At 52.9% G+C, this 27,746-nt stretch overlaps 13 protein-coding genes across 20 annotated transcripts; 9 read left to right on the top strand and 4 right to left on the bottom strand.

Annotated features, from left to right (window-relative positions):
• The first annotated feature begins 339 nt into the window (after nt 1–339).
• Nucleotides 340–2,968, top strand: PV05_01887 (uncharacterized protein). The gene is made up of 4 exons (XM_013466936.1): nt 340–1,029; nt 1,090–1,297; nt 1,354–1,798; nt 1,847–2,968. The coding sequence occupies exons 1-4, from the start codon at nt 946–948 to the stop codon at nt 2,817–2,819; spliced, it is 1,710 nt and encodes a 569-aa protein (XP_013322390.1). The 5' UTR covers nt 340–945; the 3' UTR covers nt 2,820–2,968.
• A 729-nt stretch (nt 2,969–3,697) lies between these two features.
• On the top strand, nt 3,698–6,190 carry PV05_01888 (uncharacterized protein). Its single transcript, XM_013466937.1, has 2 exons — nt 3,698–5,328; nt 5,379–6,190. Exons 1-2 carry the CDS (start codon nt 3,985–3,987, stop codon nt 5,607–5,609), a joined length of 1,575 nt encoding a protein of 524 aa, XP_013322391.1. The 5' UTR covers nt 3,698–3,984; the 3' UTR covers nt 5,610–6,190.
• A 619-nt stretch (nt 6,191–6,809) lies between these two features.
• PV05_01889 (uncharacterized protein) lies at nt 6,810–8,059 on the top strand (the record flags this gene model as incomplete). Its single annotated transcript, XM_013466938.1, has 3 exons — nt 6,810–6,983; nt 7,083–7,155; nt 7,326–8,059. The coding sequence occupies 3 exons, from the start codon at nt 6,810–6,812 to the stop codon at nt 8,057–8,059; spliced, it is 981 nt and encodes a 326-aa protein (XP_013322392.1).
• Nucleotides 8,060–8,241: 182 nt separating this feature from the next.
• PV05_01890 (3'(2'),5'-bisphosphate nucleotidase) lies at nt 8,242–9,384 on the top strand (the record flags this gene model as incomplete). Its single annotated transcript, XM_013466939.1, has 1 exon — nt 8,242–9,384. The coding sequence occupies one exon, from the start codon at nt 8,242–8,244 to the stop codon at nt 9,382–9,384; it is 1,143 nt and encodes a 380-aa protein (XP_013322393.1).
• Nucleotides 9,385–9,459: 75 nt separating this feature from the next.
• Nucleotides 9,460–10,603, bottom strand: PV05_01891 (uncharacterized protein). Its single transcript, XM_013466940.1, has 2 exons — nt 10,140–10,603; nt 9,460–10,087 (listed from the first exon to the last, which is right to left on the bottom strand). The coding sequence occupies exons 1-2, from the start codon at nt 10,369–10,371 to the stop codon at nt 9,582–9,584; spliced, it is 738 nt and encodes a 245-aa protein (XP_013322394.1). The 5' UTR covers nt 10,372–10,603; the 3' UTR covers nt 9,460–9,581.
• Nucleotides 10,604–11,400: 797 nt separating this feature from the next.
• Nucleotides 11,401–12,684, bottom strand: PV05_01892. 2 transcript variants are annotated; one of them, XM_013466941.1, is made up of 6 exons: nt 12,640–12,684; nt 12,031–12,579; nt 11,945–11,980; nt 11,814–11,896; nt 11,560–11,765; nt 11,401–11,505 (listed from the first exon to the last, which is right to left on the bottom strand). In XM_013466941.1, the coding sequence occupies exons 2-6, from the start codon at nt 12,496–12,498 to the stop codon at nt 11,495–11,497; spliced, it is 804 nt and encodes a 267-aa protein (XP_013322395.1). In that variant the 5' UTR covers nt 12,499–12,579; nt 12,640–12,684; the 3' UTR covers nt 11,401–11,494. The 2 variants fall into 2 exon arrangements, with proteins under 2 accessions (XP_013322395.1, XP_013322396.1); XM_013466942.1 differs by having other exon boundaries at nt 12,031–12,684.
• Nucleotides 12,685–13,273: 589 nt separating this feature from the next.
• On the top strand, nt 13,274–13,481 carry PV05_01893 (uncharacterized protein; the record flags this gene model as incomplete). Its single annotated transcript, XM_013466943.1, has 2 exons — nt 13,274–13,353; nt 13,403–13,481. The coding sequence occupies 2 exons, from the start codon at nt 13,274–13,276 to the stop codon at nt 13,479–13,481; spliced, it is 159 nt and encodes a 52-aa protein (XP_013322397.1).
• Nucleotides 13,482–13,743: 262 nt separating this feature from the next.
• Nucleotides 13,744–15,153, top strand: PV05_01894 (uncharacterized protein; the record flags this gene model as incomplete). Its single annotated transcript, XM_013466944.1, has 4 exons — nt 13,744–14,003; nt 14,070–14,326; nt 14,376–14,548; nt 14,617–15,153. The coding sequence occupies 4 exons, from the start codon at nt 13,744–13,746 to the stop codon at nt 15,151–15,153; spliced, it is 1,227 nt and encodes a 408-aa protein (XP_013322398.1).
• Nucleotides 15,154–15,463: 310 nt separating this feature from the next.
• PV05_01895 (uncharacterized protein) lies at nt 15,464–17,306 on the bottom strand (the record flags this gene model as incomplete). Its single annotated transcript, XM_013466945.1, has 3 exons — nt 15,464–15,780; nt 15,869–17,012; nt 17,082–17,306. 3 exons carry the CDS (start codon nt 17,304–17,306, stop codon nt 15,464–15,466), a joined length of 1,686 nt encoding a protein of 561 aa, XP_013322399.1.
• Nucleotides 17,307–17,905: 599 nt separating this feature from the next.
• PV05_01896 (uncharacterized protein) lies at nt 17,906–19,700 on the top strand (the record flags this gene model as incomplete). The annotated part of the gene is made up of 2 exons (XM_013466946.1): nt 17,906–18,045; nt 18,156–19,700. 2 exons carry the CDS (start codon nt 17,906–17,908, stop codon nt 19,660–19,662), a joined length of 1,647 nt encoding a protein of 548 aa, XP_013322400.1. The 3' UTR covers nt 19,663–19,700.
• Nucleotides 19,701–20,268: 568 nt separating this feature from the next.
• On the top strand, nt 20,269–22,329 carry PV05_01897. Of its 2 annotated transcripts, XM_013466948.1 has the most exons (5): nt 20,269–20,585; nt 20,654–21,339; nt 21,415–21,680; nt 21,783–21,837; nt 21,925–22,329. In XM_013466948.1, the coding sequence occupies exons 1-5, from the start codon at nt 20,308–20,310 to the stop codon at nt 22,107–22,109; spliced, it is 1,470 nt and encodes a 489-aa protein (XP_013322402.1). In that variant the 5' UTR covers nt 20,269–20,307; the 3' UTR covers nt 22,110–22,329. The 2 variants fall into 2 exon arrangements, with proteins under 2 accessions (XP_013322402.1, XP_013322401.1); XM_013466947.1 differs by having other exon boundaries at nt 20,269–21,837.
• On the bottom strand, nt 22,249–25,063 carry PV05_01898. Of its 3 annotated transcripts, XM_013466950.1 has the most exons (4): nt 24,091–25,063; nt 23,475–24,020; nt 22,491–23,417; nt 22,249–22,440 (listed from the first exon to the last, which is right to left on the bottom strand). In XM_013466950.1, the coding sequence occupies exons 1-3, from the start codon at nt 24,284–24,286 to the stop codon at nt 22,498–22,500; spliced, it is 1,662 nt and encodes a 553-aa protein (XP_013322404.1). In that variant the 5' UTR covers nt 24,287–25,063; the 3' UTR covers nt 22,249–22,440; nt 22,491–22,497. The 3 variants fall into 3 exon arrangements, with proteins under 3 accessions (XP_013322404.1, XP_013322403.1, XP_013322405.1); XM_013466949.1 differs by having other exon boundaries at nt 22,249–23,417; XM_013466951.1 differs by having other exon boundaries at nt 22,249–24,020.
• Nucleotides 25,064–25,269: 206 nt separating this feature from the next.
• On the top strand, nt 25,270–26,637 carry PV05_01899. Of its 4 annotated transcripts, XM_013466953.1 has the most exons (4): nt 25,270–25,454; nt 25,511–25,528; nt 25,584–25,692; nt 25,798–26,637. In XM_013466953.1, exon 4 carries the CDS (start codon nt 26,075–26,077, stop codon nt 26,465–26,467), a length of 393 nt encoding a protein of 130 aa, XP_013322407.1. In that variant the 5' UTR covers nt 25,270–25,454; nt 25,511–25,528; nt 25,584–25,692; nt 25,798–26,074; the 3' UTR covers nt 26,468–26,637. The 4 variants fall into 4 exon arrangements, with proteins under 4 accessions (XP_013322407.1, XP_013322408.1, XP_013322406.1 ...); XM_013466954.1 differs by having other exon boundaries at nt 25,511–25,692; XM_013466952.1 differs by having other exon boundaries at nt 25,584–26,637.
• The last annotated feature ends 1,109 nt before the right edge of the window (nt 26,638–27,746 follow it).

Genomic DNA, 27,746 nt, shown 5'->3' on the forward strand with positions numbered 1-27,746 from the left:
CAAGACCTCTTCATCTGCACAAGAGGGGCTAAGATTGACCAAGCACTCGAGATTCAAGAGAAGCATGCTCGAGCGGTTGCTTGGTTCACGATCTGTTTCGCGATCCTCAATTTTGAAAGAACGTTCACGGATTTTCTTGTCGGCGTTGGACCTGGAGTATTTTGGTCAAAGTCGATGTCGACATTGACCTTGTCGTATTCGAATCATCGTGTGCTCTTCGCGCAACACCTGTGAGCGGTAACGTGCCGTAAGCCGAGTTTCCGAAGGAATGAGGTCAAGTCCGACCTACGTTTCGCTTGGCCTTCTTGGCAAACGGAGCCAAACTTCTTGGCAGACTTGGCGGAACAGGGTCTCCTCCCGCAGTGGATGTGCATCCAGGTGATAGCGCTCACACTGTCGCGTGGACCATCGCTCTTCACCCAACGATTTAGTTCAGAGTCAGCTCGTGGTCTCTCATGCCACTACGCGAAGCTGATCGAAGGCGGAGATGAAGAGTGGTGGTGCGCAATGGCCAACAGTGCCAGGCCTGTGGTTCGTCGTCTCCCTCTCCGTCTAACACTTCAATGTGACGTTCAAACACACCCGATCCCGAATTGACGAACGCATGCGATCTGCGCTCGCTTCCCCTGGGGGTCCTGGCTTGCCACATATAGCTTGATAGCGGTCCTCTGCTTCCCACGTGGGCGGACAGAAAGTCGTTACTGGGCCGTTGTCTCTACAAGCACTCTCAAGGCTTCCAGACTTTTGCTTGATAAAATTTGAGAAATATGGATCTGAGAAGCTTGAAATGGCAAGATCGTGCATGCGAGCATGGCATGCACGAACTTGAGGAGCGAAGTCTTATAAAAATGCGCCGTCCGTTGAGATCTGGTCGATTTCAGTTGGCCATCTCACTTCAACTTTGAAAGAACATCTCAAAGGGCAACCGTCCGATATTCAGTCAGTATGGCGAAAATGCATAAGCTTGACTGGCTCTTTGCTATTGGTGTCATTTTCTTCCTGCTCTCTGTCTGGGGTATTGGAGCAAACGTATGTTGAGACCACTCTCAGTCTAATATCAAGACAGCGTCTGATCATCGAGTCTAACAGGATGTTGCCAATTCATATGCCACATCGGTGAGCTCGAAGTCCCTAACCTTGATCCAAGCCGGCGTCTTGGCTACATGCACCGAGTTCATCGGCGCAATGGCGCTTGGTCAGGGAGTGACGAGCACCATCCGTTCTGGTGTCTTCTCGATTACACCTTTTGAGAATTCTCCTGGCGTGTTGATCCTGGCGAATGTTGTCGCTGAAATTGGTACGCTTACACAACTGACCAAGCGGACAGACATCTCATTGCTGACGACGTTTCAGGCTCGGCCACATGGTTGACCGTTTGCACGCGCTTGGGATTCCCAGTCAGCACCACTCAATCCATTGTCGGTGCTTTGGTGGGAGTCGGTATTGCTTCTGATATTTCCGTCAACTGGGGTTGGAAAAAGTCCAGTGTCTCACAAATCGCTGCATCCTGGGCAATTGCACCCTGCATTGCGGCCGGCTTCGGTGCCGTCATCTTTGGTTCGATTCAACTGCTCGTTCACTCCCGCAGCGATCCCCTTAAGTGGGCCATCCGCCTGATTCCAATTTACTATGCGGTGACGGCTGGTATCTTGTCGCTATTCATTGTCATCAGTGGAGGACATGGTATTCCGACCCTGAAGGAAATGGGTGCTGGTGAAGCCACTGGCATCATCCTTGGTGTTTTCGCCGGCACGCTCGTCGTCGCAGCTGTCTTCTTTTTGCCATATTACCATGCAAAGTAAGTCGACTTGTTGATGATGTGAACAAGTACACTGACCTGAAGTAGACTCATCAAGGAGGATACGCGGCTCCGTCCCTGGCACATTCCCATGGGCCCACTCTTGTGGAACGCGAACTATACCCTGTACTTGCCTGGAAAAGCCGACCATGAAGTTGTACCGGACTACTATGCTTCCGAGCTGAAGACCAAAGATTCGGATGAAGAGAGCCACGACGTTGACCATGAGAAGACCATGGTCAAGGACGGAAATCAAGGACCGCTGGCCGATGATCCTGACAGTGGTGCTGTTCCAGCAGCCGCAGCTGCAAAGGACCCGGCAGTACGGGATCACAACAAAGACCTCCAGGCTGTTGATAAGCTTCCATGGGCACACCCCCGCCGGATCTGGGCAACCATCAAGCTCGTCACCACATACGGCATTACTCGTGATGTGATTGCTCACCAGTCGCGCGGTCTAGACCACGTTCACCGTCGCGCCGTGGTGTATGAGAACAAGGTCGAACATTTGTGGACGACTGCCCAGGTGTGCACTGCCATGCTCATGTCCATTGCGCACGGAGCCAACGATATCTCCAACGCCATTGGTCCCTTCACGACCGAGTATGAGACCTGGAGCACTGGAGTTACCTCGGCCAAGACCGATACTCCTCTCTGGATCAAGGCTGTCGGTGGTCTTGGGCTGGGTTTCGGATTCTGGACTTTTGGTTACCATATCATGCGTAACTTGGGCAACCGCATCACCAAGCATTCACCTACTCGCGGCTACTCTATGGAACTTGGAGCTGCCATTACCGTGCTCTTGGCCACTCAGTTGAGTCTGCCGGTTTCCACCACTCAGTGTATCACCGGAGCTATCATTGGTGTCGCCGTCATGAACCGTGACTTGAGAAGCATCAACTGGAGGCAACTTGGAAAGATCTTCATCGGTTGGGTTCTGACTGTGCCATGTGCTGGACTGATCAGTGGTATCATCATGGGTATGGCACTCAACGTTCCACATTGGGGTCCGAGACCGTAAATGATCAAAAAGGCAAGCATGGTCAGATGGATTTGGTCACCGGTCGAATTCTGCAGTCAATTTTGGCGAATAGCGCAGACAGCTGGAGAAAAGTAGTCATGTATTCCCGGCCAGAAAGCATAGTAATATGGAGGGAAATAAGAATGAGCATTGTTCATCAAGAAGTTTCCGGTTTCAACTGTTGTTGTTGTATCAACCAATTTTATAGCTGTGAATCTCACCAAGTCAACCCACCAAGTCAACCTACCACGGGACGACGCTTGTGGGCATTTGTTATGGAGGTCGTCGCCTCGAGTCAACGTTTGTCCGCCATGCCCTTGGCCTTCTACACATAGGAAATGCTCGTGTGCGTTGTGGTCAGAAAGCAGATAATCTACCGCGTAAACCGTAGTCTGCCTTGCCATCCTTTCCCACTTAACCCGAGGTGGAGCTGAGCAATTGTGGCAGTGCTGAAATTGGAAGCGCCCACAGGCGAATCGTGGATGGGGGACGGATTGGGAGAAGAAAGGGAGGCGGCGTCGAATCAAGAGACCTCAAAGCCCCCGGACTCTGGGCCTTGTTTGAGCTTGTTTTGAGCTTGTTTGAGGAGTCCAAGTATCCCCTGCTCGACGAGTCCTGGCAGCCACATGTTCAGCTTATACTATGGTAGTCTCGGAGGCTAGAGTCGATAGAAAGAACAGAATCCAAAACCAAGAGAATATCCCAATCGTCGTCACAATGGTGGTTCCAGGAAGAGATAAGCGAGAGACATGATGAACAAAGGAAGAGGTCAGAATAATACTGGTACCGTAGCGCCTGGATGCCAAGTGGAGAGAAGCTGGAAAGGATCCAACATGTTTAATTTTGTAACACCATCAAATCAATCATCCTGCGTTCCTCTTTTTCCCCCTGCAACTCCCCTTTCCCCGATTCCCTTACGGAGTACCATCTCTCCTTAACTGCATCTCTTCGTGTTTCGTGGGCCGCGTAGCCTGACCTTCCCGTACTCTTACCACAGAAAATGCAACAGAAGCCTGGTTGCGGGGACGTTCCATCTTTCTCCTTGGGAATTGCTTGACAAGTCTTCTTTCTCGCCTTACCATTGCTTATTTCTCTCGCCTTTGTGAACTCCCCTCGATCTCTCTTCTTGTCCTTGGTCGTTGCCGTTATTCTGCTTTGCTGTTTCATGTCACACTTTGCCGCCCTGTCCTACGATACTCTCTTTTGGATTTCTCAGTTCAATCCTCGTCGACTGAACACCAGTGTCTGGCGCCTTTACCTTCATTCTCCGCGAACTTGTACGACGTACCAGATTCTCGAGGCCGACAGGCGCGATCCCCCGAACCTGTCCTGCGCACATTCTTTCACGATGCGCCTTTTCCCTCTTCTCTGCACGGCGCCGCTCGCCGCGGCAATTACCCTCGATACGACCTCAGTTTCCTCCATCGAGTCAGCTACCTCAGAAATAGCCTACGACATGATGACGATATATACGGGAAATCAAACAGGTGAAGTACCTGGCCTCCTCCCGGGCTCTTTGAATTGCAACCCCAATGTTCTGGGAACATACTGTTGGTGGGAGGCAGGTGCCATGTGGGGTTCACTGATCAACTACTGGCAATATACAAATGATACGACATATAACAATGTGACCACGGAGGCACTTCAATTTCAGCGAGGTCCTGACAACAACTACAATCCTCCCAATCAATCCAGAAGTATGGGAGTGGACGACCAGCTTTTTTGGGCGTTTTCTGCCTTGGACGCTGTCGAAGCGAATTTTCCCGAAGCCGGTGGCGACAATCCGTCCTGGCTGTCTCTTGCTCAGGCCGTCTTCAACTTCCAGAGCACACTCTGGGACACTGGTACATGCGGCGGCGGTTTCAGGTGGCAGGTGTTCTCGTTCAACGCAGGCTACAATCTGAAGAACTCGATTTCCAACGGTGGAAACTTCCAACTTGCGTCTCGTCTTGCCTATATCACTGGAAACCAAAGTTATGCCGACTGGGCGAACATGGTCTGGGACTGGATGGAGACCAGCCCCTTACTCCAGATGGACAACACGACTGGAACCTTTTACATCTGGGACAACACGGATACAGACAATAACTGCAGCAGCGTTCAAAACTTTGTCTGGAGCTACAACTACGGCACGATGCTGTCTGGTGCAGCATACATGTACAACTATACAAACGGCAGCGACCTTTGGCTTGGCCGTGTTGAGATGATTTTGAACAGCACCTATTCCCTCTTCTTCCCACAAGACTTTGGCGGCAATATCATGTATGAGGTCGAATGCGAGAAATCCATGAATTGTGACGAAGATCAGAAGAGTTTCAAGGCCTACCTTGCCAGATGGATGGCGGTGACAAGTCTGCTCGTCCCCAGCACAGCTGACTCCATCAAGCCCAAGCTAGTCGCCAGCGCCGCTGGTGCTGCCGGTCAATGCGACGGGGGCAGTGACGGTCGGGAATGCGGTTTGCAGTGGTACACGACAACGTGGGATGGATCGACCGGTGTAGGTCAACAGGTGAGTGCACCTCGGATCATGGCCCGTGGACATTGCTGACATGGGAACAGATGGCTGCCTTATCTGTTATGGGTGCCAATCTTATTGATCAAAGCATGGTACCGCTCTCTTTGAGGACCGGAGCTACGTCCGAAAGCAACCCCGATGCGGGTTCACAGGCTCCCAGTGATCCAGCTGCTACTCAGAAACCTATCACGACAGCTGACAAAGCTGGTGCCGGTATACTAACTCTCTTTGTGGCTGCCGGTGCCATTGGCGGCAGTGCTTGGCTGATACGGTGAAGTCTTAACTAAGGCTTACCAACAGGGAGGGGTGTCGATGTTGTGTATGTTCTGTGAATCTTTGCCGATGCTTGTCCAATATTTACGAAGTTGTATGAGTCGAAACCTATATATACCTTGTCTTTTGGGGTTGGGAAGGCGTCTAGACCTGTGCAACATGAATGTTGGGCTATTCAGATAGAACACTGGGCGTGAAACAGGGTTGGAAAGGTATGCTAGCATTTGGGTCCGGCTAGTCTTTGGCCATTTGTTGGTTCGACATGGCCTGTTGCAGGCCTCATGAGAGGGGAAATTCGGCGGGATTCTCGAGTCAGCGAGCTGGGAGCTGGGAGCTGAGAGCTCAGACGGTTGTCTCATACCTCTCGGATTCGGAAGAGGCTTGTGATTGCCCCTGTGCAGGTCACAACAATCAAGGAGCAAGTTGCAACTTCCCAGCGTTCTGGGAAAAGTTATGATCAAGATATGCGGTTGCTGTGATACCCCACATGCCTGTGGTGGGTAACAGCGCGCACGCACATCAGGGAAATAGAAATGAAATAAGAGACCTCAAAGGGCTCCAGCGAGTCACGAACAATTCTGAATATATCGTTCGATCGTTCGGTTGTCCTTCTTTGTCATACTTGGTACAAGTAAGAGACCCTCCCTTGTCCTGCCCGGCTGGACCAAACCACACCTTGGTTGGAAAGCGGTGCCACAGAACAATCAAACCACCGACCTGCTTCGTGTCTGAGACCACCTAGGTAGTGTTGGGTGCTATCCATTTCCAATGAAGCGTGGCATTGTGTTTATGCCTGCCAAGTGGCAGCATTACCTTGCATTGCTGATTAAACGCCCAGTTTATGCAATAACACACCCACCTGGTAAGTAGGGCATCTCCTCCCTCTACCCCTGGAGTGCCCACCTATCATGCCACGCAGCCTCGGGCCTTGGTCCGAAGATTCGTCCGCTTTTGGACTTGGTGTATGCCCATCTGGCGTACGGAGTCCTCAAGTCTATGCCTAGGTAGGTAGTATAATAGTATAAAAGTATGTATAAATCCCAGCCCAGGCCCAGAAGACCATGTTTATCAGGTACTCCGTACTTAAGTAAGGTATTATTCCGCTATATCCCGTAAGACCAACTCCGTAAAAGAGTTCTGGATAGCGCCTGTGCCCTGGCTTGACGACCTGTCCACCGCCGCCCACAAACAAGCAAGCAAACATGAGCAAAATCTTCACCGTCTTTGGCGTTACAGGCCAACAAGGAGGCGCCTTGATCCGGTATCTACTAGACCATCCCGTCTTCTCGAAAGAGTACCGATTTCGTGGGGTCACGAGAAATGCGTCGAAGCCTGCTGGGGTCGCGCTTCGGGAGAGAGGTGTTGAAATCGTCGAGGTACCGATATGTCCCTATACTGAGAACTCGGGGAACGGGGAAAGAAAGAGCAAAAGAGAGAAGAGACGGCGAGGCATCCGATATCTGACACGTATGTAGGCGGACATGAACGACTCCGACACGCTTGTGTCGGCGATGAGAGATGCACATACCGTCTTCGCGATGACGACCTGTACGTCTACGTCTCAGATCTTTTTGCACTTCCAGTCTCCCACTTTGACTTTCACTTTCCTACGTGGTTTCCTCATCCCTACTAGTTGATTGGGGGGTCTTGGGAGGGGCCCAGGGGGGGTACTCGACCGACTTCAAAAAGCGCGGAATGGCTAACGAGGACAACGGTAGGGCTCGAAACCTTCCAGCCGGCCGAAGAAGTCGTGCAGGGTAAAGCGCTCGCCGACGCCGCGGTCGCGGCCAAGGTGAAATTGTACATTTGGTCGTCGCTGCCGCGCACGGGGGTCGCGCATTTCAACAGCAAGGCCGATGTCGAGGATTATATCCGCACGTTGCCTCTGATGGCCGCCTTCTTCATGCCAGGTTGGTTCATGCAGAATTTTTTCGGTGTTATGGCGCCGAAACGAAGGGTGCAAAAAACAAAACAAGAACAACAAGAACACCCATCGGGCCGCGATGAGATGGAAGAAGAAGAAAAGGAAGAAGAGGAGTATGTCGTCTCTCAGCCGTGGCCGGGCGCGGGATTGGATAGCCTCGTGCCGCTGATAGATATCGAGGACACGGGGAAATATGTCGCGCCGTTCTTGGTGGACCCCAATAAGTATGCTGGGTCGCGGTTCTGGGCGTGCACGCGGTTTTATAGCGTCGAGGAGATTTGTCGCGTGTGGACTGACGTGACGGGGAAGAAGGTCGTTTTCGATGAGCGTGTTGACTGGATCAGTGGAGGTGGTACTGCTACTGTCATGAAAGACGCACTGGAGAAGAGTCTGGGCAAGACGGGTAAGGCGAATGGGTATTTTGGCGTTGAGGGGGAGGAAGGGGTGAAGTGGACGCTTGAGCAGGTTGGGGAGAAGTTGACGACGTGGGAGGAGTTTGTGAAGAGGAGTGAACCGTGGTTTGTGTAAGTTAGTGGTGCTGTTGAGGTGGTGAGTATCCATATTTTAGGACACGTCAACATCTAATAAGTTAGCTCAGCACCAATACTCCGTAACACGTACTGTGATGAATCCCGCGACCTCAAAATTATCCCTGCCAGGTGCCTGTCTAGAGAGGCTTGTTTCAATACGCTGTCAAACCGCACACGGAAATGCCGTCTACTTACGAGAAAGAGGCCCGAATCGCTTTACTTGCGGTACAACGAGCGGCAATCCTCACCAAGACCGTCCTGGCAGCTGTTGACAAGGGAGCTCATTCCAAAGAGGACAGCAGTCCAGTCACGATTGCTGATTTCGGCGCTCAAGCTCTTCTCATCAGTGCGATACACCATAACTTCCCTGACGATGGCTTCATCGGCGAGGAATCAGCCGACGCCCTCAGAGACGACCAAGAACTCTGCGACAGAGTATGGGACCTGGTCAGATCGACGCATCTGGAGGGAGGCACGGACGGCGAACAGTTGCTGGGCAAATTGCAGTCGAAGGGAGACATGCTGGGCGCGATTGATCGTGGATGCGGCGCAGGAGTACAGACAGGAGGACGCGTTTGGATGCTTGACCCGATCGATGGCACCAAGGCCTTCATGGAAGGAAGCCAGTACGCGGTTGCTCTGGCGCTCATAGAGAAAGAGCAACAGCGCGTCGGAGTCCTGGGCTGTCCGAATCTGAAGCTCGAGCAGGGAGGAGGAGGAGGAGGAGGAGGAGGAGGAGGAGGAGGAGGAGGAGGAGGAGGAGGAGGAGGAGGAGGAGGAGGAGGAGGAGGAGAAGTGAGCGATTCTAGGGCAGTCAAAGACGGCTTGGGGGTCATGCTTTCCGCCGTCCGCGGCCAAGGTGCGTACATGAGGATCCTGTCGAGAGGTCAACTGTCGGCTGCACGCAAGATTGAAAAGCCGCGACGGACTGGAGGAGCGATTCGTTTTGTTGAGTCTACACAAAGCCGATCCGGTGACCTCGAACGGCATCGGATGGTCGCTGCTCAGCTTGGGTCAAGCTGGCCTGGGACAGAAGTCTTCGCTCTGCAGATGCGCTACGTAGCGATCGCCGCCGGTCACTGCGACGTGATGATCCGAATCCCGCGGGACAGGGGCTATCGTGAGCCCGTCTGGGACCACGCTGGCGGCGCCTTGATCTTGGAAGAATCGGGTGGTAGAGTTACCGACCTTGATGGGAACCCGATCGACTTCGGTGCCGGGAGACGACTGCACAAGAACCACGGATTGATTGCAGCGCTTAACGACGTCCACGCACAAGTACTGGAAGCGGTACAACACGTGTTGAGACAAGGTCATCAGTGACTCCGCCCAAGCCATTCCCATGTTGAAAAGATCTATGAGCTATCCCAGTCCGGACTTCTGAAAGAAACACCTAAGTCCAGACTTGCCCTCCTCAGTAGCCGGTCCTTTTGAGATACAAGCCAACTATTTTCATTTAGCCAACCCCGAACAACACACTCACACGTGTCCGCTTGGCTGGTTTTCTGTTGTTTGCGTCTTCAAGACCAGCCATTGCAGTTATCGAGCCAGACGTCGGTGCTGCACTCGACGAAGTTTGCGATGGCGCGCTTGGCTTCCTTCTCGACAGGAGCCGCTGCCACGTCTCTCTTGACCACAGGCTCGGGAGCCGAGGCGGCTTCCCTCTTGACAACGGGCTCGGGAGCAGATTCGACCTCTCGCTTGACCACAGGTTCTGGAGCAGTCCATCCATTGCAGTCGTCGAGCCAAACGTCGGTACGGCACTCGATGAATCGTCTCTCGATCTTGACCTCCTCCCTCTTCACCTTCAGTTCCTTCGATCTGAAGCCTGGCTCGGTGAGTCCTCCGTCAGGATTGGTAAGAGCGCCACCGAAGCCCAAAAGAGTGTTCCATGTGTCGGCGGTGGACTTGTTGCGAGTTCCCAGAGCTCGGACCTTGGCTTGCGCGTCACGGCACAGTTGCTTGGCTGCCTCGTTCGCTCCACAAGCTGTGGTGAGTTGGTCGCAGATTCTATTGGTAATAATGTCTGATCCATTGTCAGTGGCATTGCGGGCATTTGCGTAGGGGAATGAACCTACTTGGGTTCAAGGCCTCCTGCTGGCCTCGAGCACAGAGCGGGTCGGTGGGAAGGAAAGTGAAATCGGCTGTGGATCGTCCGCCGAGAGCACCTTCATATTTCATGGTTGGGATGCAGAGACCGAAATCAGCATCGTCCTTAAACGCCTTTTCTGCCAATCTTCCGCCAAGTGCAGCACCCGAGACTGAGCTCGCTGCGAAGATCAGAGTTACTGCTGCTGTTTCGAACTTCATTTTGAGGAATTTCGACAGAAATGAATGTGATGCTGGAAGGATATAGAAACGAAAGACCGTCTTGCAGAGAGGTTTTTAAGAAGGCCGACCAGCGGGAATGAAGATCGAAAACAAAAGCAACGACAAAGGAATGAGTATGGTGGATGTGAAGAGACTGGAATTGATATTAGTAGGTCTTGGAACTTTCTTATAATATTATCGCAAGATTGGGCGGATGGTGGACGTGCCGAGAAGCTGTTTCGAAGGTGAAGCGTGGATTGTCAGATCTCTCGTTTCACGTGGGCAGCCAGGGGCTTCTCCAAGACTCGAGGCGTCTCTGCCGTCCGGGTCCTCAGACACTGCAAACAGATTACTAGCATCAAGATCACGGTTGATTCAAGAATGGCGGGTCTTTGCCTTACGCAGTCTGCTAAATTCCAGGATTTGCAAATGTTGAGCCGAAAGTTGATGCCCGGGGTAGGATCTTCTTCCGCTGTTCCAAAGGCGCGCGAACTGAGACACAGGAGCAATTTTGTTCGGCCGAGGTAACTTGACCGTCATCGGAATGTGAAGCCGTCACATCTTGAGGCAGTCTCTTACGATAATCAGCTTCCGAACGCGTGTCGTGGAATTCGGACTGGTTGCTCGCATGAGATACAGTGGTGGCCTTGACACGGCATCATTCTGCCCAGTGTCGGTCGACGTCAGAGACGGGCCAAGATGACAGTTCTGCGGGGGAAGATCAGTGCGACCCTGAGACTTTAAGCGCCACTGCATCTGTCATGATCCTTGAGTTGATTTTCTTCAGGTTGAGTCAAGCGAAAAGTGTGAAGCAAGAAGCTGAAGCGAAAGATGTGGCATCCAGTCCAGGAAGGGCTAGCTCCAATCTGGAGGTATTTGTATCACGTGATCTATCCAAAAGGCAGCGCCATTGCTGACGTAATCACGATTTTCATCTGAAGCAGGGATTTTGAGCCGTCAATTTGGCCTGACCACGGATTGAATGTACAAAACCTCTGATACACTAGGTATGTACAGCAGAATGATGCAGTTCTGGTCAATTGCTGGAAAGTGGCTACTGAAAGCCAACTTCCGACTGTCACCTCACTTCGGCTGTCATCCTCCGGCTTCTCTGTCAATAGGATCATTTGCCCACTAACATCATGGTCAATTCCGTGGCAGCTCTCGTGGTTCGGACTCGAGACTCACCTCCAGCCGCATATACAGTGGCTGCCCCATCTACAGGCATGCATATACCACTGACGAAGGCTGCATCATCAGAGCAAAGATAAACAGCTGCATTAGCAACATATCCTAGTGAAGTGTTGTGTTTCAGAGCTTCTCCTCGAGGAAATGATGCCTCAAATTTTGCACGATTCTCTGGTGTATCATCGACGCCCATGAAGGCTTGCGCTCTGCGAATTCGGTCAGTGTGGCAAAAGCTGGTGGCGCATCTTGCTTACAAGTCGGTGTACGCAAGTATCGGACAAATGGCGTTGACTCGAATTCCAGAATGGCCATATTCGGACGCAAGGCCTTCGGTGATCTGTCCACAATCAGCAACGTTAACTCGCTCACGTGTAGTCATGGATACCTTGTTGACGAAAGCCTTTGTCCCACCATACCACACCTGACAGCCCTAATCAGCAGTTACATGACAAAAGGAAGTGCTGCGATTACCAGTCCGTTCTTCACTCGAATTCCGCCCACAGAGCTGATGTTCAGGATCATTCCAGCCTTCTGCTCCATAAAGTATGGGACAACCACGGCCACGCTGAGGAAGATCGATTTCATGTTGACGTTGATGACTTTGTCAAACTCTGCCTCCGTCACTGTATGTGATGCCTTCTTGGGATAAGTCGTCCCCGCGTTGTTCACCACAACGTCGACTCTACCAAACTCCTTCAACGTGGCCTCGAGCAACTTCTCCCACGAGGCCTGGCTGGTGACATTTGTCTCCTGGAAAAGCGCTGTTTTCTGGCCGTGGGCTGCATTGATCTCGCTCTCGACTTTGGAGCCGGTTTTGGGGTTGATATCTGCAATTACAACGCGGGCTCCTTCTTCGGCGAAACGTTTCGCCATTGCCTCACCAAATCCATGCCCGCCGCCAGTCACAACGCACACCTTGTTCTTCAATTTTGCTGACATTTCGGTGACTATTCACGTCGAGGATGTCGACTCAAAAGTTGAGAAGTTGGCCTTTTGTGATTGGGGTCTACTGAGGTTGTGCTGATCGTGGGTACAATCCGGTATCAGATGTTGGATCAGATCCCCGTCACGAGCACGTACCTGCCATCTCCAACCCAGCTTCCCCAAATCTGCTGGGAATCGAATTCCACGGTAAGTCAAGGATGATGATAGCTCCCCAGCATGGCAAGTTTCCGTGTACGTGCCTTTCAAGACTGAGGGGTACACGTGTACTTTGGATACTACTCGTAGTGTCCTTGCCCGAGGCTGATGGCCAGTATCATGCGGAGAACTGTTGGGTGCAACCTATGATTGGCCCGTCCGACAAGGCCAACAAAAGTTGGGGGTGGTGGCACTCTTGGGCGGATGTGGACGGAGTATTACCGACGCAACATTGAAAGCATCTGTTTCAGGACTATTTTACGTGTCGCTCAACACACTATCTTCTCTTTTCATGAGCTCAGGACAACATGGAAATCGGCTGCCGCTTTGGGGAAATTGGAGTGGCCGGGGCCCCGATACGTCTCCTTCGTCGCTCGCCAGAGCCGAAAATCCTTCCAGAAACGGAGCATCGTGGAGCATCCCCACCCCTTGGAATGCTATAAAGGCTCTTATGGAAGGGCAATCTTTGACACCATGGGTCTGGCAGCTTCTACACCGACATAGATTTCCTTGCAGTTCGACATAGACTTTTTCCTATCCTTACACAACCGCCCGTTTGGCTTCGCTGCCGACAATGGCCGGAGGAACAAGACACAATTTTCTCATCGTCTTCTTTGTCGCTCTTGGAAGCTTCTCTTATGGCTTTAACTCGGCGTGAGTGGACTCATCGGTTTGCCTATAGCATTGTGCTGACTCTCTTCAGAATCATGGGCCTCGTCATCGGCCTGCCTGCATTCTTCCAATACTTTAACATCAACTTAGATGACACGCAGGGCAACTAGATTACAGGAGGTGGGGAGGTTCGCTGGTGCTTCAAGTCATGCTTGTTGACTCGGCCTAGCTACCAATGGATTATATTCTGGAGGAGGTATCTTAGGCTGTATCTTTGTGCCATGGCTTCTGGATCGCTTAGGCCGACGTCGGACCATCCAGATAGCGGCGGCGTTGGCTATCATCTCGGCAGCATTGCAGGGCGGCAGTGTCCATATTGTACGCAGTCAGCCTTGTGTGTATCCGAATCCACGTTGACACTACTGGCAGGCCATGTTCTTAATTTCTCGCTTTCTCAACGGCTTTGCTGTGGGTATGCTGGACACTTCTATTCCCGTCTTTCAATCCGAGATCTCGCCTGCACACCAGCGAGGACGCATGGTCGGTGCTCATGGTGTACTTATCGTGATCGGGTACTCTGCAGCCGGCTTCGCTGGGTTCGGCACATATTTTGCTGCTCCCACCGTAAGCTGGCGACTTTGCCTCAGTCTGCAGATCGTGGCTCCACTTCTTCTCTTCGTTGGGTCTCCATGGTACGTAGACCCTTTCATCCTTCCGGCTTCTGGTATATTACTATAGACTAACGGATAAACAAACAGGCTTCCTGAAAGTCCAAGATGGTTGATTGACAAGGACCGCCATGAAGCCGGCTACCAGGTCCTTCGAAAGCTGCACACGCGTCCTGACGACCCAGATGAGATCGTTGCTCGAGAGGAATACCTCCAGATCCGAAGACAAATCGAGCTTGAACGCGCAGACAAACTGAGCAAGGGTTGGGGAGCGCTTTTCAAGAAGCCTAGCATGCGCAAGAGGTTGATTCTCGGCTTCGGGACACAGTTCATTGCCCAAAGCACTGGTGAGCAAGCACATCTCTGCGCTGTGTCAGACTGCTCATTCTGTCCCAGGTGTCCTCGTTGTCAACAACTACCAGATCCTGCTCTACAAGTCGCTTGGCATCACCGGTTCACTGCCCCTGCTATTGAACGCTTTATACAACGCCCTGGCTGCGTTCATGAACTTCATCAACTCATTGTTCCTGGATCGCCTTGGCCGCATCCGAATCATGCTTATTGGGCTCGTAAGTCTTGGCATACCAACACGACTCCATACTCTACCATTTTTCGCATTGCTAATTGACGGCTCCAGACTGGCTGCGCTTGTTCCCTGATCTGCTTCACTGCAATGGTGGCTACTTATGGGGGAACAACAAACCGCATAGGCAATGGCTTTGGAGTCTTCTTCCTCTTCCTATTCGTGCTGTTCTACGGCGGAACCATGGATGCCACCTCATATGTATATTGCTCTGAGATATTTCCGACGCCGCTCCGGGCTCAAGGCACAGGTTTCTCGGTCGCTGGCCTGTTCAGTGCCACTCTGATCTACACGCAGACCGCCCCCGTGGCCTTTGCCCAAGTCGGCTGGAAATTCTACATCATGTTCATCATTCTGCCTCTCCTCGGAGCGGGTCTGATGTGGAAGTTCTTCCCCGAGACAAAACTTCTGACGCTCGAGGAGATCTCGAGACTCTTTGGAGACGAGGTGGCTCTCGACATCAATCAGCTCAGCACAGAAGAGAAGCTTGCTCTGGACCGGGAAGTCGCTAAGGGTGGCGAGGGAGTCGCCTCAGTGACTCGCGTCAAGACCGGAGGTGGTACAGCTGAAGATCAGATCGAGATTGTCTAAGGCGCCGCAAAAGAATGCTTTGCTGAGCGGTCACGGCGGGCCATGCTTTGTCGTGACGTGACAGTCCCTGACACTCCAAGCATGCGAGGACTCGGCCCCAGAGCAATGGCATAGAGTCCTTGAAACCATGGTGGACAGCCTGATATAGATCCCATTGAGCTCGGCTTAGTCGCAGTCCTGCAAGATGAGTTTATTGCCTTTACTTGGATGATTGCCATGGCGATATTCAACTTAATGCCTCCAGGGACAAAATTACGAAATATCCAGTGATCTAATGTGCGAACTATATATCCCACGCCGTGGAGATGAACTAGCCCATCGCCATGGGAGCTTCGTCTGGTGTATGACTCGGAAGCCTCTTCATGGGAATGGCCAGGGAGCACAAAAACGCGACACCAGAGAAAGCAACTGCGACCGCGAAGGCGGCCTTGAGACCGACCATGTACGCCTGAAGGACTCCAGGAAGCACGTCTGGCGAGAACACAGTGTGTAGTTCCGAGGCGCCTGTCAGAAGCACCTTGCCTGGATCCACTCCTGGGGCCGTCTTGGGCAGAGTGGCAAGCAGTCTGTTGACGAAGGCCGACTGTCCAGCCGAAGTGCTGAATGCGCCTCCAACTGTCTGGAAAACTGTACAACGTTGGCGGTGCCAAGTTAGCTTGCTTCTGAGCCGATTTTTGCCGGAGCGTGGAGGCAAAGGAGGGGTGGGAGAACGTACACAAAAGGTTGGCCGTGACGGCTGCAAGGTCTTCGGGACCTACGTTGGCTTGGGCGATACTCAAGCCATGCATGATGGCAAAGGCCATGGTGGCTCCGACGAAGAATTGATAGCCAACCCACTTCGCGGTCGAGGTGCCAATGTCGAGAGTGTAGATCAGGCCGATGGCAACGGTGGCCAGCATCGAGCCGATAAACATGACCTGTTGCGCGCGACCGGTCTTCATGACGACCGCGCCGCCGGCGAGGGCGAACACGGCCGCCGCAAGCACGAGAGGAAGGTTGTTGACGCCGGATTTGATGGGGCTCGCGCCCAGGATGCTCTGAAAGTAGATGGGCAGGTAGTACAGGAGGACAATGTAGCTCCCCATGAAGAAGAACTGGTAAGGGGCCGTGGTCGAGAGCGAGCGCTGCTTGTAGAGTCTCGGCAGCATCATGGCGTAATCGCCCAGCCAGATCTCCCATGCCACCAGGGTGATGGCGATGAGTCCGAAGCCGATGAGAAGACCGATGACAACGCTGCTGTCCCAGGGATGGGCGTTTCCTCCATACTGAAGGGCCAGGATAAAACAGACGATGCCTCCCATGGCCAGCGCGATACCAACTGGATCCACATGCAACAGCTTCTTTGTCCAAGACACCCTGGGAGGCGCCGAAGCAGCCGGGAGGCGGAAAAAGAAGAAGACCGCCACCGCGGCGACCCCCCCAATCGGCAGGTTGACGTAAAAACACCATCGCCAACTGACATGGTCGGTGAATGCGCCACCAAGAAGCGGTCCAAGAACGGCAGCAAGGGCATATGTCATCCCAATGACACCCATCATCATCGGTCGCTTTGCTGGTGGGACCGTGAAGGAGACGATACTGGTGCCACCCACCGACAGGCCGGCGCCGCCCAACCCAGCAATAGCCCGTCCAACGACCAAGGTCTTGGAGTTGGGCGCGATTCCACAGATCAAACTCCCGACCTCGAAGATGAGCATAGATATTAGAAAGCTCCACTTGAGGTTGTAATACTTGTATATCTTGCCCGCAGAGGTCTGGGCGGCGCCGAAAGCCATGAAGTATGCCGCTGCATACCAAGACACGTCGTCGAGGCCGTGGAACTCGTCCGTGATCTTGGGGATTGCTGTACCGACGATGGTCTAGACGCGTTTAGTGGTCAGAGGTGGGTCATTGTTACGATGTCTGCATAAATGGGTAGAAGTGCTCACCTGGTCCAAAGAAATCAGAAAAACAGCGCTGATAGACGCTCCTGCAAGGAGTACCAGTTCCAAGCCGTGCGGATACAGGTCGTCGGTCATGTCCTGAGTAGGCCTTTCCGGGTGTACGCTGCGGGTGTCGCTAACGTTGTCCATATCGGGGGTGTTCAAGGTCGAAGGCTTGGACGAATCCGTCTCTCCAGCAGCCATGACCGTCTTCTCGTTTGGCACAACCATGATTTCCAAGGCTGGTGATGATGAAAGTGAAGTGTACTCGTCCAGGAGGTTCGACTGGGGTTCCTCAATGAAAAGAAGACGCTTGCTGGGCTGGCTGGAATGAGAATCAACACGGGCAGGAGAGCAGCTTTAAGTTGTCCGTCCTTCAGATCCATCGCAGGCACGGAGACGGTGCAAATTACCATCCGCATCATTCGAGTTATTGGCCCTTGAGCCATACTGCTTAACATACTATTTTGGCCGGGAAGAATTCTGCACCTTTACGGAGTATCCGCCGTGCCATTCTACCATATTATGCAGTGACTATGGTACTGGCATGCGTAGTAGTGGTAGAGATAATTGCCCCTAGTAATGCAGGGAGCTTTCTCCTACATTTTGATTGGCGGTTGGGGTCAGGCACCATTGGAATGATGGGCCCTCCTTGTCCTTGGGAATCTCCTCAACTTATATCAGTCTGCCTGATTCTCTTCTTCCATCTCATCAAGGAGTAACAGCCAAAGAAAAAGTTCCATGCAGTCACTTCATGAGGCTCCGTCATGCCCATCACGATGACATTCCCATTATTGGTCCCTCGGCCTCGCTGGCCCGTCGCACCCGCCATGCCAGCGCCCCAGCTCCTGCCGACACACGACGAGTGGGCGGCTATGTATTATGAGATTGAGCGACTGTACGTCCGCGAACGTCGGAAACTGAGGTATATCATGCAATACATGGAGAGGGAGCATGGCTTCAAAGCGACGTAAGTCTAAACCCCATTCTCGCTCCCTGTATCAAGCCCCTCGGAGTCTTGGCCTCACGAAGAAGTGCCCCGTGGAAGATATACTGACTTGAATGTCGTTATATATTTAGCGGGCAGATGTACAAGAAACGCTTCGCCAAATGGGGTCTCCAGAAGAACTCCAGGCGTTCGGCTGCAGTTGTCCCAACTTTGACGACGAAGGATGAATGCAGGAAAGTCGCGAGCAGAAAGTCTGGCCGACCCCGAGAGCTGGGCTTGGTGCCAGCAATCCCCGGACTCAGCCAGCACGACGGTCTAATGCTCATGTTTTTAACCAGTGTGCAGATATGCAGCGTTGCATTCTTTGAGTCTGTCCAATCCCGTGGCGGGTTCCTCGCTTCTCTTCAGCAGCGTACCCCAACAGACGAGCAGTTGCCTGAGCAAACCGAAAAGATAAACTTCACGTTCAAGCTAGCGACAGACCTGCTAGATCGAGGCCATGGCAAGTTGGCGGGCAGGATGGTCCGGAAGGCGTTTCTGCTGGTTGAGGACATGTTGATGCTCGAGGGACCCGTGCTGATGTGGAACCTGCTCGAGATAATGCACCACATGGTAAGGCTGCGTCATACGCAGCTCTTCCAGATGCTGCTAGCTCATCTTCTTGCACTGATTGAAGGCCGGATACCAAAGTCTCATCCGATCCCTACCATGCTGTACGGTTTGCGAGGACTTGTTATGAGTCTAACAAGGGCGGTCTCCGCCTCCGGTAGCTCTTTGCCAGCACCCTCCTCCTCGTTGCCGTGTCTCTCGGTCGACAGTGGCGGAACAACGATCACCGCCGGCCCCTTACTTGTCTCTCGCGCCCTTTCGTCCCTACTAGAGCGGGCATGGACCCTCAACGCAGAGATCCTCTTCAATCACCTTAACCCTCGCCTGCTCCCGCTCTACTGCCGCCTTCATTTGGACGGATGCTCGATTGCGCCCCCTGCAGCTATCATCAGCACAGCGAACCAGTGGTTCAGCGACATCGAGGCGCAGCAGATCTCCCGCGCCGACGCGGAGGCCCATCATACCGAGGGCCTCCTTGAGATCACTTCTGTCGAGCAGGACATGACACTCCAGCGGCTGCTCGTCCCACGGATGGATGCCTCGCCGCCGCGGGACTACGAGATGCTCCGCGCGAGCAGCGTCGCGGCGCTCTGGAAACACGGAAACTCTGTCCTCGCCAAGGGGTCCGCTTTCCACGGTGACACCACCATATTACTACGCATCCTGGCGGGGCTGGTAACAGACACAATTCTTGAAGAATGGCCTACAGCTAGTAGTGTGACGACAAAGGTGTCACGAGTTCAGGCGGGAAAGGTCGCGTGTGCGATCAGGACGTTAATGGACCTCAGTCCCGAGGACAGTGGCGATGGGTTGGTGCCACTCTCGGACGCCGTCGAGAGGATACGATCGGTCGTGGCTCTCCGTGAGTACGCCCACGCTGAGACAGATCCGCAGGTCGTGCGGGAGATGTGGCTTCTGGAAGATGCGCTCGTTGCGGCCGGCGAATACGAAGAGGCAGAGGAAGTAGGACAAGACGCATTCTGTCGGTTAGAGCAGTACGTCCAGGATATCCCTGTTGATTCTGCATGAGTGTCAAGGGGACTCTTCGACGAAAAAGACCCTCGGAGGGCACTTCGCTCCACATGGATCAGTAGCTTTGTGGTCTTTAAAGTGGTGCGTGTTACTAGATGATGTAGTCCCCAAAGACAGAGACGCGACGAAGGCTCACTACTCCGTACTTGAGCCTTCCTGTCCGTTCGTACTACTATATCCTTCTGAACAAAAGGGCGATATCCCAGGAGATCATGTGTGAAAGTGTGGAGAAGGCGGGTGGAGGTGGTGAGCACTGGTGAGGTGGTTGGCGAGTTGGTTAAACCTGACATCCGAGCGACTCCTAAGTACCTACCTTACCTAGGGGTCCTTGGGGGCGAGGTAATTGACCACCGATCATGAACCCGATGAAAGCCCGATGATTAACCGGCCTCGACAATCCTACTGCGTACCTTACCTTAGGCAGCCGTGGTATCCCCTGTCCCCTCCGGGTCCCGTACTTCCATACCTATTACGGCATGATGGGGCTAGCAGGCTACATACCTTACCTATAGTTAGGTAGCTCGGGTAGTGACGCTCACCTGTACGGAGGTTATATAGGCGGCATACCCCCTGGCACCCTTGATAGTCCAACAGAGGATTCTTCCCAACTCTTCAAACTCCCAAGCCTCCCCGAGACGGAGCATGGAGTTGCAGACATCGACATCCCATGCCCAGAGCAACGGCAACGCAGGCGATCACAGCACCGCTGCGATCCCCAACAACGGGCCTACTGCTACGGCTGGTACACGTACGCGCAGCATTTCCCGACCGGAGGAGCCTCAAACAGCTCGATCCATGTTGAAGCTCATCTGCGCCGGCTTTTCATTCTTCTACGCCGGCACCAATGACGGCACCATCGGGCCACTTCTTCCTTATATACTGCGCAGATACAAGGTCGACAGTGCTCTAGCCACGGTGATGTTCGCACGAGAACCAATCCCCATCAAAAACGCCCTGTACTGACAGGTTCATTTACCTGGTACTGTAGTTACGTGGGCACCTTCGCGGGCTGGTTTCTGTCTGCCCTGACCAACACGCATCTGACGACAACGCTCCGTCTGTCCCTGGGCGCGACACTCCTTCTCGGTGCCGGCCTGCAGCTTCTGGCCCAGTTGCTTCGATTCTGGGACGCCCCCTTCGCCTTGTTCGTCATCACCTTCTTCTTCACAGCGCTCGGCCAGGCCCTGCAAGATTCCTACTCCAACGCATTCGTTGCGACGGTGCCCAGAGCTCATCGGTGGCTTGGATTCATCCACGCCATGTACATGCTGGGCTGCCTCACTGGCCCACTGATCGCCACGTTGGTATCCAGCCACACCCAGTGGTACTACACTTATGCCGTGGAGGCTGGACTTGGTGGCTTGAACCTGGGCTTTGTCTTCCTGGCATTCGGATGGCAAGGTCCGCGACCGCAACTGCTCGAGGTCCGCAACAACGACGTCGCCACCGAGGCGCGAAGGGAGTCTGCGGGTGACGCCACCGAAGTCGAAGCCGAAGCCGAAGCCGAAGCCGGGAACAACAACAGGGCCAGGTCGAACGAGCCGGCCCTCGCCAACGCTCGAACAAGGCACAAGGAAGCGCTGAAACAAATCCAGCAGACCCTCCGACTTGGCTCGGTCTGGCTGATCAGCCTGTTCTTTTTCTTCTTTCTCGGAGCGGCCATCACGGCCGGAGGTATGTTGTCTTCAAGTCTTCACTCTTTTCGCTCTTTCGCCTCATACGTCGGTCCCGTATTGACATGCCATACAGGTTGGGTGGTCGAGTACCTCGTCCGCGTCCGCAAAGGCAATCTATCTTCCGTGGGCTATATCCCAACCGGCTATTACGGCGGCGGCTTTCTGGGCCGCCTACTGCTCGCCGAGCCTACCAATCGCTATGGTGAACGACGGATGGTCTTCATCTGCATCATCCTCTGCGTCGCTCTGCAGGTCATGTTCTGGACAATCCCGAACATCGTTGCCGGTGGGGTGCTGATCTCTGCACTTGGCTTCTTTTCCGGTCCGTTCTTCGTGAGTGTAAGTGACGTTTGCCAGTGCACCCAGCCGGGGTCAATCCACTCCTTACTAGAATTGAACCAACCCAAAACCGCTGACACTGTTATTTGTGCTTGTTCACAGGGCATATCGGTGGCGTCGAAGCTCTTTCCCAAATCCATCCAGGCCACCGCTTTAGGTCAGTTACTACTATGTATTCCGGTCCCGCTTCAGGGCTTCATCTTCCTACAGTATCCCCCCAGACTCACCGCGAAGTGTAACTTAGGCCTCGTCTTCGTCATCGCTCAGATGGGCGGCAGTCTCTTCCCGACCATCACCGGTCTTATTGCCGCCAACGCAGGTGTCAAAGTTCTTCAACCTATTCTCGTCGGCTTGTTCGTCCTCGTCGCCGCGAGTTGGTGGTTCGTCCCGAAGGCGGACGGGGACAGAGACCAAGACCGTGAAGCTTGATGCAAAATGCTGCTACTACCGCACAGATTGTACTGCCGTAGTCGGACTCGCTCGCGACGACGAGCCTAGCGACATACTAGTAGTTAGTGATCACGAACTGTTCGATAAGCAGGCCTCGTGCTGATTAGATATTACTATACCGAGTAAGCGTGCATTAAGGTACCTTAGGTTATATGTGCAGTCGTCGCAGGGTAAATCATTCAATGCAGTTGTTTGCTATCCAACCAAACTCAATACAACATACAATGCCTCCTACAGTGTTCAACCATCGAAGGACCAAGTGCCATGCAACGATAGCCAGTATCATCCCATGCACCGTCATGCACCATACCTATGCGCCCGTCAGCCTTCATGCTTAATCCAATCGTTGGTTTGCACAACCATAACCTCACTTCGCCTCGTGATCGCGCACCTCATTCTGCTCCTCCTTCCGTTGGCCTTCACGTATCGTCTCAGGCGCTACAGACGCATACGGATCTTCGCCTTCGCCACCCGTCCCAGCAGCACCCTCGTCATCAATGGCCATTCCACCCTTGTCCCTTTCCATGATCTCGGTTTCGGCCTCAGATTGACTTTCACTTTCAGAGACAGTATCTTCCGCGCCTGTAACCGTGCCGACTTTAGTTTCTTCGAACATACCACCAAAGGGTGACTTCTTCCGCGCCACTTTCGGACTCGGTTCTTGGACCTCCACAACCACCGGTCCCGTTTCCTTCTCGGCATACTTCTGAATGAAAGCGTCTTTGAGTACTTCATACAGGAAGCTGTACTGCAACTCGTTCATGACCATCATCATCCGCTGCTCGCGCAGGGAATTGACTGTTTCCCAGATCAGGTCAACTTCCTCCTTGAATTCTGGCGTGGTGGGTTTGGGAGCTCCGCTTCTGCCCCAAGTGCCGTTTGAACCTGGCGTGCGTGGGTTTGCCGTGACATAATCCGATGATGTCTCAACCAGTCTCCCGGATTCAAGTTCTTGCAGGAGGAAATCCAAGGCTATCCAAGTGCCTGTCCGACCTACTCCAGCTGAACAATGGACAATCCGAGGCGAATCACCTGCCACAGTTTTCGATACTTTGGTGAGTTCCATAAGGGCCTTTCGATCTTCTGCCTCGGGTTTACCAAAATCTGGCCATCCATTATACAGATAATGGTAGATGACCTTTGATTCATTTTCAATGGTCAGGCTCAGTTTTCGAACCTCGCATGCGATCCGCGCATCGTAGCTTAGAGATAGCAAGGTGACGGTCCCGCATTGACTTTCCGAATCGGCGTTCTCTTTCTCGGCCTCAGAGTCGACGGACTCAGGATCTGTTCCCACACTATCAGTATCGGCGCTCATCGTAGGGGAGTCCAAGAAAGGGTCACCATCGTCCGCTGTGTCTCCCACTCCATCCTCATTCCCATCCTCGTGTGCCGGAAGCATGATTATTGGATTCTCCATATTCAAGGGAAAATATTGCGCACACTTTTCTTTGGTGCCTTCATACAGCTGGGTGAGCATTACAATTACCCCAGTTTCACCTGGAGTTTCTTGCAAGACCATGTGCCAGAAATGGGAGAACTGGCCCTCCTTCGGGCCCTGCGTCGCAATATATCTGTAGACGCTTTCCTGAGTCTCAGACTGCGAAGATCGATCGTCGGCCCGTGGCCCGGATGTCCCCCTGTGCAGTCTCTCTTTAATCAAACGACTTGTGAGTTTGATGGGCGAGGCGTTGACATAGTCTGAACCTCCAATTGGTTTCTTAAGCTTCACTCGTGACGAATCCCAAGGCTGGACATTTCCATATCGATTGCGGCTTATGACGGTCTGCGATCGATCGATCCGGAAAGGAGACGATTCGGGATTTTGGAAGCCGTCCTGTAAGCGATACCGCTCTTTCCATCCTATGTCGACAAACGCTGCCGAGATCTCTGTATTTCCGTCAGTCCCTGTTTGGAAAAGCCCAGCACGGCCGGGCAGTCTGATTAGTACGACACTCACTTGCTCGGTCCTTGTCCAGGTATGCTGGTACCTTTACCGAGGATTGTCGTGCCGAGACATCACTCCCAACGGTTGATCCATTTGTAGATGATTGTCCGGAGGTCGGAGGTCGCGAGACATTGGTAGGCAGTTCTTGCGATCGTTGTCGCTTGACTGAAACTGAAGGCGGAGTACCTATGGTCAAAGACTGCGGCATGGTTTGAGTTATCTCGGCAATAGTGGCGGCATCGGAATGGGATGAGCCAGGCACAGCTCGGCTTGCAGAGGTCGCAGTAGGCGGTAAAGATGAGGAAGTTGTGGGTCGGATGGTCAGATTCGGAGTGGTTTTGGATCTCCTGCCCGGGTGTATGTGGAATCGTTGAAAGATCGAGGGGCGCTTGGATGTGGATGATGTGTTGGAAGATTCCCCAGAAGATGTAGCAGAAGAATCCTGAGGAGCGGCGCCGGCTTTATCGGTGAAGAGCCTGGAGACAGTCGTTGTGACTCTGGAGCAGTATATCGAAGGAGTGACAAAGTTGGACTGTTGGATGAAGTTGACTGGATTGCGGATTAGGGTCGTTTGCAGAATGAAGTCGTGACTTTGCTGCCCAAAGGAAGAGTATGTCAGTGTGTCTGTGATTGTTCCGGGTGAGGCTCCTTCCTGGTGTAAGCCACAAAAACTTTCGAGGCAGGAGGAGGCTTTGGTATGACGACGTGGAAAGTTTGGCTCTTCGTTTTGGACAATGACCTTGATGTTCGAGTTTGATTGACGGTGGCCAAACAGTCAGCAAGCCCGTTTGCGTTGATGACAGGAAACGAGATCTCCTGTTTCAGACAAGCTCTGGGGATATTTGATTGTTGAAGGTTCTCTCAACTGCCGCGAGCACGTCGAATGGCACTTTCAAGTGAGGCAACTGATAGGTAGCCTTGTGCGACTGGATCTGTTTGAGATCGATGGCTAATTAAGCGAATGATGCTGAGGCTGAGATTCGTCCATTGACCTCATTTTGCAGAATGTCACTACCAGGCAAGCAGGGAAGGTCAGGCATGCTCCGTGACGGGCTATTTGTAATGACAGTTCTTATGTCACGTAATTTATGACTTCTCACACACTGAATGCCGGCCACATGAGCGAAATTTCAGTTACAAGCATTGTCAAACTGCGCCCGAGATCGCCACACAACGACGAACTCGCATCGAGTCACCATGAGCCATCTCAACATCAATACACAGTCTCCACATTACAGATCGAGGTCTATAGCTACTCCAGCTTCCGGAACATAACTGAGTGTCACTGAACCTTGACCACCTCCTGTCCCTCTACCGTCAGTCGGGCGCTGACCCCGTAAGTCTCCTCCACAATGACCTGGTGGTGGATGATAGAAGTACGCTTGTCCTTCTTCCTTAGCGGCATGGCTTTTTTTCACTGACACATCCTCAGAAACGTTTGATAGAGACGGTACGGCCTCTCGTTCCCTCCCTCCGTCGCCTCATCCCTCTCTAATCGACCTCAGCTTCTCCGCAGCCCGTCTTTTCACCGGGGCGTTCAAAAAGTCCACAAGACAGTACACCAGTTGCAACATGGCAAACCGCCCGAGTATTATGGGGGAACACACATTGATCGTATGTTGTACACCATGTCGCCTCACTTCACTCTCCGTACCCGCCCATCTCCTCACCTCGTACCTTTTGTGTGGAAGACGGACGACTCATACATCTGCTCGACAGCCGAACGAGAGGCCGGCCGCGGCGTCAAGAATTTCTTCAAACTCTTTTGGGAGGAATTGAAAACAGGCCACAAGCCAGAACCGCCGACGAAGAAATAAAATCCTAGTTGCAAAAAAATAATGAAGTAATGTATGCAACGACGAAGTCGCTTAGCAAGGCGTTGGAGGCTTGTTGCCGGCTTATAATTACAGAGGTGCCCGACTTTCTCAGCTTTTTAGACGGCGTTCATAGGGCCATCTACTTGGACATTATGCAGAAGTGCACGGAAGTCTTGTGAATGCTCCACGTGCCTACTTCTGAATCCGCATGTGCCGTGCAAGTATACGCTTCACTCCGTCCTTCCAATGTCCTGAAGATGAGCGAGATGAACGACGATGGCAGCGGCGGCATCAAGCGACTTTCGAAAGATTGCCATTTGCGAGGATGGGGCTGGGTCGTGATTGTCAGTGCGCAGCAATTGATCGGTCTGGTCGAGGGCGACGGTGAGACCTTGCTTCAGGCATCGGCTCCCGCCCAGCACACTTCGGCGAGTGGCGAGATCCAGTACGTCGTACATGCGCCTTCCTGCGACAAGCGTCCTCGATTGTCGGTCGAGGACACTCGTGTGGTGGAAGTCACACAAGCAGTCAAGCCCAGTGCGCTCTTCAACAAGGCCCAGTCGACTGACTAGGAACGTAAGACTTGCAAAGATTGAGAGCTCCGTCCCAGGAACAAAAGTCTACGGCGCGAACTTCAGTGAATCAGAGGTTCACAAACTCAATGCGTTTCTTCTTTTGAAAACACAATGATCGGATACAGATTGGGTCATCTCATTACTATTCCTCCATGCGAGCTTGACCCTCATTCCATCCGGAGAGCAAACCAGCAATGCATATTGCCACGCCACACGAACTTTTTTGATCCTGTCATATCAAATCTCAAGATAGGAAAGGAAAATCCCTCGAACAGTTGAGGAATTGGCGAACAGTTGGCCCTAGTATGGCAGCGATCTCATCCTTGAAATTGCCATGTGCTTTTTTGCCAACCCGTCCATCAAACATAATCATCACAATGACTTCAGCTTGTGACAGTGCGGCAGGCATGTCGGCATCGATCCGACCCGGTCTTTTTCGCAACATGTTCCCTACTCAATCAGGCAAGCATGTGGTTTCCTTCGGCGTACTCTTCCTCAAGCAAACTTGCCGGATGTGACTTGAAATAGCAATTTTTTGGTACCCTAGGATGCAGTGCGCTGCGAGCCATGACTTCATTTTGTCTGGAACGACCTTGGTGTCAGTAGTTGATGAGAACAGTACCGAAACCGACTGTACATATATGACTTTTAAAGGTTGCTTTGAAAGGTTCTTCCCTGCGCAGCGTGGGCACAGGAGCGAGAGGACAAACTTATCTGTCAAGCCCTAGAATTGTTGCCCAATCCGAGGAATGCAGCAAGTGGGAATATATCGATTATGCCCATCGTCAAAGATGATGCTGACCCTTTGGACAGCGGTGTCCCTCTCGAATAGGTCAGTGATCATCAACCTACCGCAACTTGCAAGGCTGTAGCCTCTTTTGAGAAGTCAGGGCAATCTTCAGCAAGTTCCCGCTGTCATATCTGCACGTCAAACGAGTTCCCGGGGACGGGAGATCCTCTTTGGAAATCGGACGGAGTCATCGGGCGCTATTGGCCTGTAATAAGACCCGGCGCAGCAAGCCACTGTGCAGGATGATGGACAAGAGTCGAGCGCATTTCAACCAGGACTGCAGTCTCGCTTGGGCGCGGGCTCAGAATGGATGCGCTGTCCGGCAGTGCTCGCCTCGTCTTTGTGCCCGGCGCATCTCCTCGTGTGCAATCATTCACTTCCAGCAATGTGTGGGACTGTCACGCAGCTTTTCGCAGGTCGTGCGTGGTATGGCTGACCCGTTAGCAACTTCCGCTTCCCGAATCCGGATGACAATTGTCTGTCAAC

This window comes from Exophiala xenobiotica, assembly GCF_000835505.1.
Source record: "Exophiala xenobiotica strain CBS 118157 unplaced genomic scaffold supercont1.1, whole genome shotgun sequence".
Lineage (NCBI taxonomy): Eukaryota > Fungi > Ascomycota > Eurotiomycetes > Chaetothyriales > Herpotrichiellaceae > Exophiala > Exophiala xenobiotica.